Source organism: Phaenicophaeus curvirostris, chromosome 8 (genome assembly GCF_032191515.1).
Source record: "Phaenicophaeus curvirostris isolate KB17595 chromosome 8, BPBGC_Pcur_1.0, whole genome shotgun sequence".
NCBI classification, from domain to species: Eukaryota; Metazoa; Chordata; class Aves; order Cuculiformes; family Cuculidae; genus Phaenicophaeus; species Phaenicophaeus curvirostris.
The window spans coordinates 32415072-32427327 of record NC_091399.1 but is presented as its reverse complement, the minus strand read 5'-3'; the positions used below and the strand labels follow the sequence as shown (position 1 = coordinate 32427327).

At 39.3% G+C, this 12256-nt stretch overlaps 1 protein-coding gene across 3 annotated transcripts in view; it reads right to left on the bottom strand.

Moving 5' to 3' along the window:
- The window catches only part of OSBPL9 (oxysterol binding protein like 9), a 185899-nt gene that overhangs the window by 44570 nt on the left and 129073 nt on the right, over nucleotides 1-12256 (bottom strand). For 2 of the 3 annotated variants that reach the window (XM_069863114.1, XM_069863115.1), the window contains exons 2-3: nucleotides 10244-10294; nucleotides 5244-5322 (exon numbers count right to left, since the gene is read on the bottom strand). The exons of the other annotated variant lie outside the window; for it this stretch is intronic. In XM_069863114.1, the coding sequence (XP_069719215.1) occupies nucleotides 5244-5322; nucleotides 10244-10294 (130 nt within the window). The remainder of the gene's footprint in view (nucleotides 1-5243; nucleotides 5323-10243; nucleotides 10295-12256) is intronic. 3 annotated transcript variants of the gene reach the window in all.

Here is a 12256-nt window from a genome sequence, read left to right as displayed (position 1 = left end):
GTTAAAACAGAAGGAAAAGAGTGTTGAACTTCTCAGTAGTCCTTCTGTCCTCATAGTGAGACCTCTTCAGACCATTCTTCCCTTCCAAAACAGTTGCCATGTATCATATAGACAGGTGAGATAACAGATTCATATTGATGCTAAAAGTAACAAGCAAAGAATACACTATTTCTTCCAGAGGAAGGAAAAACGGAAAACAACTGGACACACCACACATACTGTTTCAAGGAATTATTTTCTTTGCTACTCTCAAGTTTAACATACATTTTGAAAACTGCTATTTCAACCTCAAGAAATGGAAACCAAGAGGTGTTTATATATGACCATTTGTATCTATAAATCGAGTGCAGACATGAAAAATGGCATACTCATGGCATGGTTAGAAAATAGACAATTATAACACAAGATGCTCTGAGTGCAAGAAGGAACTGCATGAAACAGTAGAAGCACAACCATGCACCATTCCCTGCACTCTGGTCACAAGTCCCTACTCAAAATGTTGATGTAATACATTAATAGCAAAAAGAAGGTGGACAGGAGAGAAAAATGACACTGCAAAAAGTAAACCTAGTTGTGTTTTGCAGAGGAATGTTTTCAGTTTTGCCAATTAGGAAAAGAATGAGGTACAGCCCCAAACTCTGTGCAGTACAGATTGTGTCAGTTAAAGGGAAGAGGAGAGGTAGCTCAGCTCTGGTGTAAATGCTTTCAGAGACAAGGCTGGAAGCTTTTCTCTTAACATAGCTGCTCATCCTTCTCTGCAATATGAAAGCACCGCTGACCACAGCATAGAGGAATTCACTGCTTCAGCATTACCAGAACCCCAAAAGACCCTGAAAAATGTTAGGACGGACAATGCAGGCACAGCAGTTGAGGAAACCTGCACAGAAGATTTCACACCAAAATATCTTTGTAGGCATTTTTCAATATCAAATTAAAAAAGCTCTCAAAACTTGGGGAGAAAAAGGCTGCCAATTTATGAATCAGTATTGAAATTGGGTAATCTGATAGACTAAAGTGCCTCTTTATACCACAAGGCCAATCAGTGGACAATGTTAAGGATTTCTAGAAGACTATAACTATTGACTATTTCCCCAAATAGTGGTGAAATGCGGGTTTAAAACCATTATACTTAATTTTGATACTTAATACAAACACTTAAAATCTCTAATTCTGATACTGCAGTGAAGGCCTTTGCAGACCCCAGTAAATCCTTAGCAATAGCTGTGTCCTATATCAACAAAAACTCCCTATTTTTATAACATTAAGGCCACCTCTTGCTGTGGTTATCTCCTTCTTTTCTCAGCTGGGATGGCAGACAGTCACAAATCAAGGTCGAAACTGGGGCAGGATACAGAAGAAGGAGAAATCTTCCTTTACCAGCTGACGGCTTTCATGTAATAGGAGACTAAGTTGCACAGCAACATCCACGCTTCATTTCTTAAGACACTTTTGTGGCAGGAATAGGAAAGGAAAGACAAAAGCTAAAGCTAAATCATCTCAGATCTATGCACTGGGCTGCTTCCAATCTTTCAATCCTTTATTACACAAAACAGTGAAGACAAGACTGATTTGCCTTCCAAGCAACTGTGCTGCAAGCTGTAAAAATAACTGCTGGGTTTTCAGATAGGAGTTTAAAAATCTGAATTCTTGTTTCTGCATACAATGTGTGTTTAGTGAACTATTTCAGTCCAAATAAAAGTCATTAATGCTTTAGGTCAGACAGCAATTCAAATATCAAAAAGGCAACGATACCCTTGATGGACTATCTTGAACATCACGTTCCAGCTCTTGAATTTAAGCCACAAGCATCCTAATGGACAGAAAGAGCAGCTATGTGATATGAAGGACAGAAGAACAGACTTTCCAGATGGGAAAAGCTTATAACTAGCTGATGATATGATGAGGTTAGAAGAAGACAAATACGAGAACCAACAAGCCTGCCCTGGTGTTTGAAGCTTATGGAACATTTAGAACAGGGATGTGTATTACAGCAAGAAAAAGTGCATTATCAAGAAAAGAGCTTCCTGACAGGAAGGTGCATTAGACAATGCCAAATGTCTGGCAGCAGCTTGAACGGATCTGTGCAACTAATCTGAACAAGCCCATGAGGGAGTGCTTCAAGATCTACCAAATTCAGAAGTCTTAGAATCAAGCCATGAAACTGTATGACCAAACAAGGACCAATCAGGAGGCGAAATACATTACTTTTAAATATAGTTTAAAATTTCTGTGGACATTCTATCCCTCTGTGGATGAACAAGTATCAATACAGCTGTATGTAACAGTAAAAAGGGGAAAAAATCTGCTGGGCACTCTGGCAGAGCCAAAGTTAAGCTGACAGTAAAACCAAAATATGTTGTTTGTTTTATTTCCCATATTTACTCAATTCACTCTTTCCTTTACACCCAGGTACTGAGCATACACATATCATTGGATATGCACACAGTCATCATTTAAAGCCTGCATTTGCTTTGTAATAAAAGCTTTTTAACTTTTACCAGCATTCAATACAGAGATGGCCACTGGGAAGCACAGCTGTAAACAGAATAGAGGGCAAATGTCACATGCAGCAACAAAATATGAACTACACACTGGAAAGACAGAATTTACCAAGATCCACCAACAGGCAAATCCTAGTGGGAGATGCCAGAGGTTTAGTGCTTCAGAAAATCAGTTACACACATATGGAAACAACCACCCTGGGGGAGTTGATCAGACCTCTTTCAATTACTTATTTGCCCATTATCACATTACTTAGATCTTCAGAGTGTTAGATGTGCAATTTTGAGCAACTGCTATTAAGAAATAAACAATAATTCCATTATGACGTTTTCCCTTCTTTTCCCAAATTTAAATTCTATCACTGTCTGTCAGCAAAACTTCACTGATGCCAGAGAAGATTCATGTCTTCACAAATGAGTACTTAAACCCTAAGTGCAAGAAAACATTTTTCTTCTGGAGCCTGAAAGAGAAACCATTCCACTGCAGATAGGAGCCTAACTTATACCCAGGTCAGCAAATCTTTGAAATCCTGGTATTTTTGAAGTTCTGGCATTTTCCCAAATAGGCTCCAGGTTGTTTGGATACCTGGCTGTCTTTCAGAACAGAGAAAGGCAGGCAGGAAGGAAGAGATTTTGTCTTTAAAAAAGTTGCCATTTCTGCAGCAGTCTTCTCTTGTACAAGACTTCTTTTATCATGGGTGAATGTAATTATAGCTATGACTATCTTGCAGAAAAAAAAACCCTCTATACAGATAATGTGTAAAAAAAAAACTTACAAAGAAATTTTTAGGAATACTGTATGTTTCTTGGATTATTCCCAGAATCTGTTCTATGTTTCCTATACGGTCTCAGAACACATTTTGTATGCAGTATTCACATTTTAACTCACTCAGCATTCATGACTGATAGTGACCTATATTTCACATAAACTAAAGCCTGTGTAAGGCTGAATTAATCTAATATAATGAATAAACATTTAATATATATAAGAAATAAAGGTTGTATGAGGTGAGAATACATTTACATGACCTTAAGAACTACAGATATAGTCTCCCAGAGCTGTTTTATTCCCCAGCACTAATATCCTGTCTTTTTACATTTTTTCATTACAGCCATATCTATTAATAGTGTGCTTGTATCGTTACAATTTTCTGGATATTAGGGATGTTACCTTCATTATATGCTGTTAGAGAAAGCATAACAGAGAAAATGTGTACACAATCTTAGTTCTACACTAAAGGAGCATACACAAATTCTGACTTGATGTGAAATGCATACAAATTCATATTAAAAAGCATGAGATGTTACGTGACAAAACTGATGTTCAAAAATTATTAATATTACTTAGAGTAGAATATTATGTGTATCAAATACTATCAGTCTTCTTTTAAGACATCTAACTAGCCAAAAGAGAATATAGCATATAAGAAATCACTGCAAATAAGACATACTATAAAAAGGTTTATCTTAGCAGCTAAAGGAGAGACTTCTAGATTTACCTGTATCAAGTTCTCAAATATTCAGCAGTATTTAGCTTCACAGACTGCCATAGTACAGCATTCCATTAATGCATTAGCAATTAGCTTGCATTTTATCAGTTATCCTTAGGAACAGGAGATTTAAGCATTGCTGTGAGCTCAGCATTATGAAGGTATGTTTATGAGGCTTAATGCAGTGAAAAGCCAGAACACAGCAGCAGCATTTAGAAAGAACTGTAGTGCAAGGAATACAGATGCCAGTGACAATATGGTGTACAATTAATATTTATCATTAGAAATATTCTCACAAACACAGTATTAATGATAACTCTCATTTCCAAATCACTGATTTAAAAACATGTACAGTACAATGTAGGTTATAGAATTTTTCCAGTTTATATACATTAATATGATTGCTTACATGCAAATGAGCCTCTTGGATATTTACAGTTTCCAGCTCTATGCAAAGCAATTAAATGATTTAATCACTACATTTTAGAAGAAAAGCAAAATGACTAACAATTGTTAGTTGAAAAACATTTTCATCACACTTCCTTAGGATTTTATCATTCAGAGAAGTTCTCTAGCCAGTATTATCATAATATTTTGTCCTGCTGCTGCAGATAAAATAATTTAAAGAGTACATAACAATTATATAGTACCTTACCCTTTCTACCGGTGAACCATAGCATGCAATGACGAAACATAGCAGTGGCAGATGGCATTGGTGTTAGTAAATGTGCATAAAAGGATAATAGCACAGAAATAGTGACTTGCAGACAAGAGACAGAAATGTAGATGAAATGAATGCAAGCTGGTAAATCTTGAAGCAAAGCTCCACCTTTAAGTCAAATGTTGCCTTTAGTCTCCTCATAATTGAGCATTAAGTTCTATTTGGATACAAATTGCAACCTTCGGACCAGTCTTGATTCTCTTCATAGAGAAATGCATAATTGTATCTTGATAACGAAGATCAGAAACATTTTGTAAGCAAAACCCATAAGCAGAAGCCCATTACTTTCTCCCCTCGAGTGATGTATTCTTTACATTTTTAATCTCCAAATCCTGCCAGAGCTACGGTCTCTTTCTAGCACATATGTATCCACTGCAGATGTAAATCCCTGCCTAACCTGCAGCACCCCTGCATCCAGAATGTTCTCACTGTGCTCATTCATGCTGTTCTGTTGCCAAACATTTTAAATCATCCATCAAATACAAGTGGAATCTATTACAAGAAAAAAAACAATCTCTTCTTTCAGCTCACCCTGAAAATGGAAGGTTTTCTGATCAACAGTTATTGTGAAGGTGCTGTCGTCCTCATCGTCTATACCAATCACAGCTCCCTGTGAAACAAAGAACAAGATCCTGATAAGGCAAGGAGTGACATCAGCAGCACACACTCTATCACTACACCACTGGAATTTAAAAAGCATTGACAAATTAGAAGCAAACGGAATACTGTAAAGAGCAGATTCTCTGTTTAGTCACAGGATGCAGGTCGGTCCTTTAAAAAAATAATTTTTTAGGTGCAGGAAATAACAGTAATCATTTGCAAAACTGATTTTCTGGACAATAATGTGCATCGTTTGTTTTTGTAATGGAGGTACTTTTATGCTGCAGCATTCTCATAGTAAACAGTTTTCTACTAAATTCCAATTTATATTTTAAAGGAGAGTGGGCAGCAATATTTTTAAAGTACTTTCCATATATAAAAATACTAATTCATCAATGCTCTACAAAAATAAGCTCTTGACCTGATTTCATCTACCAGCCTATAAAGGAAATAAATCATTCTAGCAGAATAAATCTGGCCCGTCATGTCACTGGTACACTGCATAATCTAATTTTCAGTCCCTAAGTAAATATTAACAGTAAGTCAACAGGATATATCAAAAGCAGCTAGCTTTATCTTCTAATTCCTCATGAATTATTAGAGGGAAACGCAAATAAATTATAGAGCTGAAGACCATCTGTGCTTAGCTATGTAGAAATCTACCCACATTTTCATTCCTGCTCCCACCCCCTCAGGTAATAAATAACAGTTTCAGAAAGGAGAAAACTGAAAAAGAACCATTCCACACCTCTGCCAACTCTAACAAATCGTAACATTTAGTGCAAAAATCACCTATGGATTTACTCAGTTTCTCTCCTCCATCTCCAGAGACAGCATCAGGATTTGTTTTATCCCTCCCCCTTCCACAAAACAGACAGACCTCACTGGATGATGCACATATTTAAAGGGTAAATTCTGCCCTTGCTCTCCAAGTAAGCAACAAGTAACAGTAGTACCAGAAACTGTTCGTCAATCCCAACCAGTGCCTCACTTCTCTGCAGCTGCTGTGTAATACTTGGCTGAATGAGAGAGGACTGGTAAAAATAAGGCTGGCCAAAACACAAGAATTGTTTTGGTAAAGACTGAGGGGCAGAGGGATCTGAATCAACCCCTCTCACACACATTCTTGATAGCACTTACGTGAGGTTTCTGGCCAATGGTACCAGCTCATGGATAGCTGGGACTATCACAGGCACCACAAGACTGAGTGGAAGGAACAGATCCTATTAAGAACAGCACCAATCATATGTAATTCAAGGCTATACAACAGGAAAGGATGGCTCCAGGCGGCTTTTTTCCCTTTCACTGTGAACTTCTCCCAGGGAGTACGTTCCATATAGGCTTTTCAAGGACAGCTCCAGGATCACTACAGGCACCTAAAAACATACTTAAGCCAGCATAACTCTGCATACTTCTAGTGCCAGCACACAAAAACAACTGGACAACCAGCCATCACATTTGGAGACTATCTGGTAACCACGCAGCGTGCCAGTGACATGACATGATGGGCCAGATTAATTTTGCCAGATTTTTTTTTTTTAAATATACCCTTAGATCATAGAATAGAATCATAGAATCATAGAATAACCAGGTTGGAAGAGACCCACCGGATCATCGAGTCCAACCATTCCTATAAAACACTAAACCATGCCCCTTAGCACCTCATCCACCCGTGCCTTGAACACCTCCAGGGAAGGTGACTCAACCACCACCCTGGGCAGCCTGTTCCAGTGCCCAGTGACGCTTTCTGTGAAAAATTTTTTCCTAATGTCCAGCCTAAACCTCCCCTGGTGGAGCTTGAGGCCATTCCCTCTTGTCCTGTCCCCTGTCACTTGGGAGAAGAGGCCAGCACCCGCCTCTCTACAACCTCCTTTCAGGTAGTTGTAGAGAGCAATGAGGTCTCCCCTCAGCCTCCTCTTCTCCAGGCTAAACAACCCCAGCTCTCTCAGCCGCTCCTCATTAGACCTGTTCTCCAGCCCCCTCACCAGCTTGGTGTGGGTTGGAAGGGACCTTAAAGATCCTCCAGTCCCAACCCTCCTGCCATGGGCAGGGACACCTTCCACTGGATCAGATTGCTCGAAGCCCCATCTAACCTGGCCTTGAACATCTCCAGGGATGGGACAGCCACAGCTTATCTGGACAACCTGTGCCAGGGCCTCATTACTCTCCCAGGAAAAAACTTCTTCCTAACGTCTAATGTAAATCCCCTCTCTTTCAATTTAAAACCATCCCCCCTTGTCCTGTTACTGTATTCCCTGATAAAGAACCCCTCCCCAGCTTTCCTGTAGGCCTGCTTTAATACTGGAAGGCTACTAAAAGGTCTCCCTGGAGCTTTCTCTTCTTCAAGCTGAACAACCCTAACTCTCTCAGCCTCTTCTCATGTGGGAGGTGCTCTAGCCCTCTGATCATCTTTGTTGCCTACTCTGGACTTGCTCTAACAGATCCATGTCCTCCCTGTGCTGAGAACTCCAGAACTGAACACAGGGCTCCAGGTGAGCTCATGAGAGTGGAGCAGAGGGTCAGAATCACCTCCCATGACTTGGTGGTCACACTTCTTCTGATGCAGCCCACACGAAAAATGCCCGGCACATTAAGGATATATTTTGCTATGCAATGTATCAGATCACTGCGAGTTGAACAAGATCAGCCACCCCACCCCACATGAAAAATATTTAAGTCAGACACCAAGAACAGGACCAAGATATTCTCCTCAGAGAATACAGGAAAACTAATGTAAGGCTAAAAAGGTCAGACTAGGACAGCTAAATCCTGCCTCCACCCTAAGAGGTGGGAGGAAACTGAGGAGCAGGAAGAGCACGTCACTGTGTGACCTCACCACAAAGCTGTACAAAGTGCATACGCTCTAATTGCAACGCTAAGGCTTGAGCATAAGCAGAGAAGATGCTTCTGTTGTGATGCAGGTAATATATATGAACAAGTAAAAGAAAAACTAGAATGCAGAAGTTTAGGTTTATATTCCAGAAGACTTAGGCAGGACCTAGGTGTAGCATAGAGGGGACAGATTCCTCCATGAGCACCCCTTCTTAAGTACATGACAGTCAACAAAAGAATTTGAAGACTAAACTTCAGGCCAATGAAAGTGTATCGAGAGCAAAAAGGTGAGGAACAAGCTTTTAAAAATCCATTCAACAAAATAGGAAGTATTTTAGCCAAACTGCTTAAATTACATTTGTTTATGTTCACACCTACAGTCACAAATCAACAATTACTCTAAACAGAAAACCTCTTTGACAGAATTTCAGCCTGCAGAAGCCCATCTGTTCAGCTATCAGTATCACTGTCATCTGCCAGAAAAGCTGCTTTACAAAAGCAGAAAAAAGAAAGATTCCTTCCTCCCTCACAAGTAAACACTACACACATTCATAGAAAGGATGAGGTGGTCAGCAAACCTTCAGAAAACACCAGAGTAACACGGGGTGGGAGAGTGGTGTGTGGGGGAAGAGAAAGGGATTGTTTCATGTTCAATACATATAAAGAGGGGTCATGCAATATCGAACAGACTGTTCACTTAATATTTCCTAAACTGGCAGGCTGAGGCCAACCTCCACACTGGTGGGCTCACAACACTATTAAGGCACAGATGGTTTTTCAGACTAAATTTTTCTGCACAATGCAAAAATCACCCTCATGTATCTTTGGGAATGTAATTTCCAAGACAGCGGTTTGAGTTTACATTTACCCTTAAAGAAATTGTAAACTATCAATACATTAAACAAGGGAAAGTGCAAAAAATGTCATCTGGAATCCGGGTGAATGGAGATTCTCTGGATCTGTATCTATTGTACAATATCATTCTCCTGACCAGTTATATGAAAATCTTTAAGTTGGACAGGAAGAACATGACCAAGATATTTTCTCCCCAGAATATACACGTAAAACTACCCCAAAGGTTATTGGTACCCCTTAAATAAACCTATAGAAAGACTAGAAAGGAGTAACAACAGAAAGAAAGAATAACTGGAAGAAGCAGAGTTCTGCTGCCATGCTCATCACATAATGTGTCAGACCCCAGCACAACTTCCCTATAGCTCTCGTACCTGAAGACTAAAAATGCTCCCATTCACATCCATTATGCTCCTGACTCCTTCCCTTTGTTTGCATCAGCTCTTTGCAAGATCCCTGCACTGGAACCAGAGACTTTATGAGAAATGGGCAAAAATACAGAAGGAGGACTTGTGCAAGAAATATTTTTGTTAAGGGCATATCCACAAGGTATAAACTGGGCATGTGCAAAGACATCACACATTCACTTCAAGCTACAACAGCAGAATTCCAGGTTAAATGTCCCAAACCAGAGTGCCTCAAACAGGTAACACTCAGCCTTCTCACTCTGCATTTTCTTATTCCTGCTTCCCTATTTTGTAGCCCCTCTAGCTGATATTTCAAAACCTGCTGCTGCTGTGTTATTCCTTCCCTTTCCAGCCCTCAAGCAGCTCAAGCACAGTCAAGTGGCAGGCCTAAAGAGTGCCCAGACTGGCAGAACAGAAGACACAGTAAAAGAATAAAGGCAAATCAGGACAGAAGGCAGCAGTTTTGCAATGACTTCTGTAGGTGCAGAAAATAAATGTATACACATATATATATCTCCATATACAAAGAAAAGAGAACTGCAAACAGCAACCTTTTCATAGCAGTGCTGCTACTAACCCATCTTACTCTGCCAAGTACTACTTTTTTGTACACTATATAAAATGCACAATGTTTTTATACAGTATATAAAATTATAGACTGTAATTCGACCAGCATGTCACTTGACCTCTAATGTCACCTTTCTTTAAATACTTTCACTCTTCCAGTATTTTGCAGAGTCAGGAATAGAGCCCAAACCTCAAAAATCTCCTTGCAGTTCTCTCCATTAGGCCATATCATACACAGTAAATCATTAAAATACTGAATAAAACAACACTTACCCTGAGCCTAACACACCCCCGGCGTGATCCTCTCATCATTTTGTCTTTTGACTAAAACAGAAAAAACAGATCACTGGTTTAACAAACACAGTAAGAATTGTAAAGAGAAGATTATTCAAAGCAACTGAGACAAGGAAAAAAAGATTTTTGTATAATTTTTTATTCATTGATTCGACAAGATGCTACTTTGGTTACAAAATAAGTTAATTCTCGCACAAAGGAAAGTACACCACCAAGGTATGAAGAAGTAATCCTTACCAAAAAAAGACTACAATACTCCAATGAGTTTTGTAGATACCTCGAAGAAATACTTAGGATCATAGAATTGTTTAGGTTGCAAAGGGCTATTAAGATCATAGAGTCCAACCATAAACCTAACACTGCCAAGCCCACCACGAAATCATGTCCCTGAGCATCACATCTACACAGCTTTTAAATACCTCCAGGGGTGGTGACACCACCACTGCTCTGGGCAGCTGTTCCAGTGCCTGATAACCCTTTTAGTGAAGAAATTTTCCCTGATGTCTTATCTGAACCTCCCCTAGCCCCACTTGAGGCCACTTCTTCTTGTCCTATCGCTCGTTACTTGGGACAAGAGACCAACACCCACCTCGCTACAACCTCCTTTCAGTTAGTCGTAGAGAAAGAAGACACAGTCCACACCTCTATAGACAGTAAAAAGAAGTGAAGAAGAAAGGAATTAGGAAGTATTAAAAACTGGCAGTACACTGATTCACATCTTCCTTCTCTCCCTCCTACTCTCAGAAAAGCAACTACATAACAAAATCCAGCTCCACAGACATAACCATGCAAATGAAATTATATCTCTGTCAGAACATTTTCCAGAGTCATGCATCTTTTCATATGGATAAAAATGTCATGTTTAGACAAGTTTCTGTGTCTGCTTCCTAAATAGTACAGCCTGCTTTCATTACAACAGTTAGAAAATTACATTTACAGCCATTTAAGAGGTAAGAGCCCAGATCAGAGAACAGGATTCCTATGTCCACAACCAGTGCTCAAAACTGTAGACTAGCCCACGTTGCAGCTAAGTTACTAAATCTCTTCTTTAGTTTCTGTTTGAAGCACTGACAAGAGAATTCCAGGAGAAAAAAACCTCAACCCCTCAAAGAGGCAACTCTAACCACCCAACTCGCTTCTAGCTTGAGACTGCAATACCTTGCATTCGTAATTATTCCCAGAACTGACTGAGGTAGATTTGTCAGTAACTTTCTGCTGTGGTCATAAGTGTCACTGGGCAATACTGGCAAGCTCAAGGAGCACACACACAAACAAATTTTAAAAAAAGAAAACATTTCAGCCACCCTCAATACTCAGCTTTCTGATAAATGCAAAACAACTTCTGGTTTTCCAACAATACACACACAAACACACACACATATCTTCTGTTTTTTAAATGACAGGTTTCATGCCATCATAGCCTTATCAGCAAAGACAATTTTCTCTAATACAACCCTTTCTCTCTTACCACACAAATATTCAAACTGTGGTCTATCAGATCATGAAAACACAGCTATCGCTGGTGTCCCATGGACAGGTTCCCTTGCTGTCATCTTCTGAAACACCTACTTCTTTCCAACATTACCTTAACAATTCCATCTAGACAATATACTGATGTGATTATGACCAGCCCTATTCTCACTAAACAATGACATCTTACTGATATCAATGGGGAAAAAAAAAAGACAGGAATGAGAACTACCAGTCTTAACAGCAGCAAATAATTTTTCATCTGCTACGTAGTTAAGATACAGCTACACAGAAAGCACAAAGCAGTCACAGCCAAGTCCCGTTCAATAGAGATAATTTAAAAATATAGCAGTCGGCTTCAAATAAAGTTATCGGTTTGCTGCTCTCTCACTTAATTCAGTCTCTAATTTGTCAGAGTTGTCTTTTGAATGTTAGAAACCATCACTTTTAATCTACTTGTTTTCACATCCATACAGGTTAGATTGTCAAAATGAAATGGATGTAAAGACCAGCATCCATAAT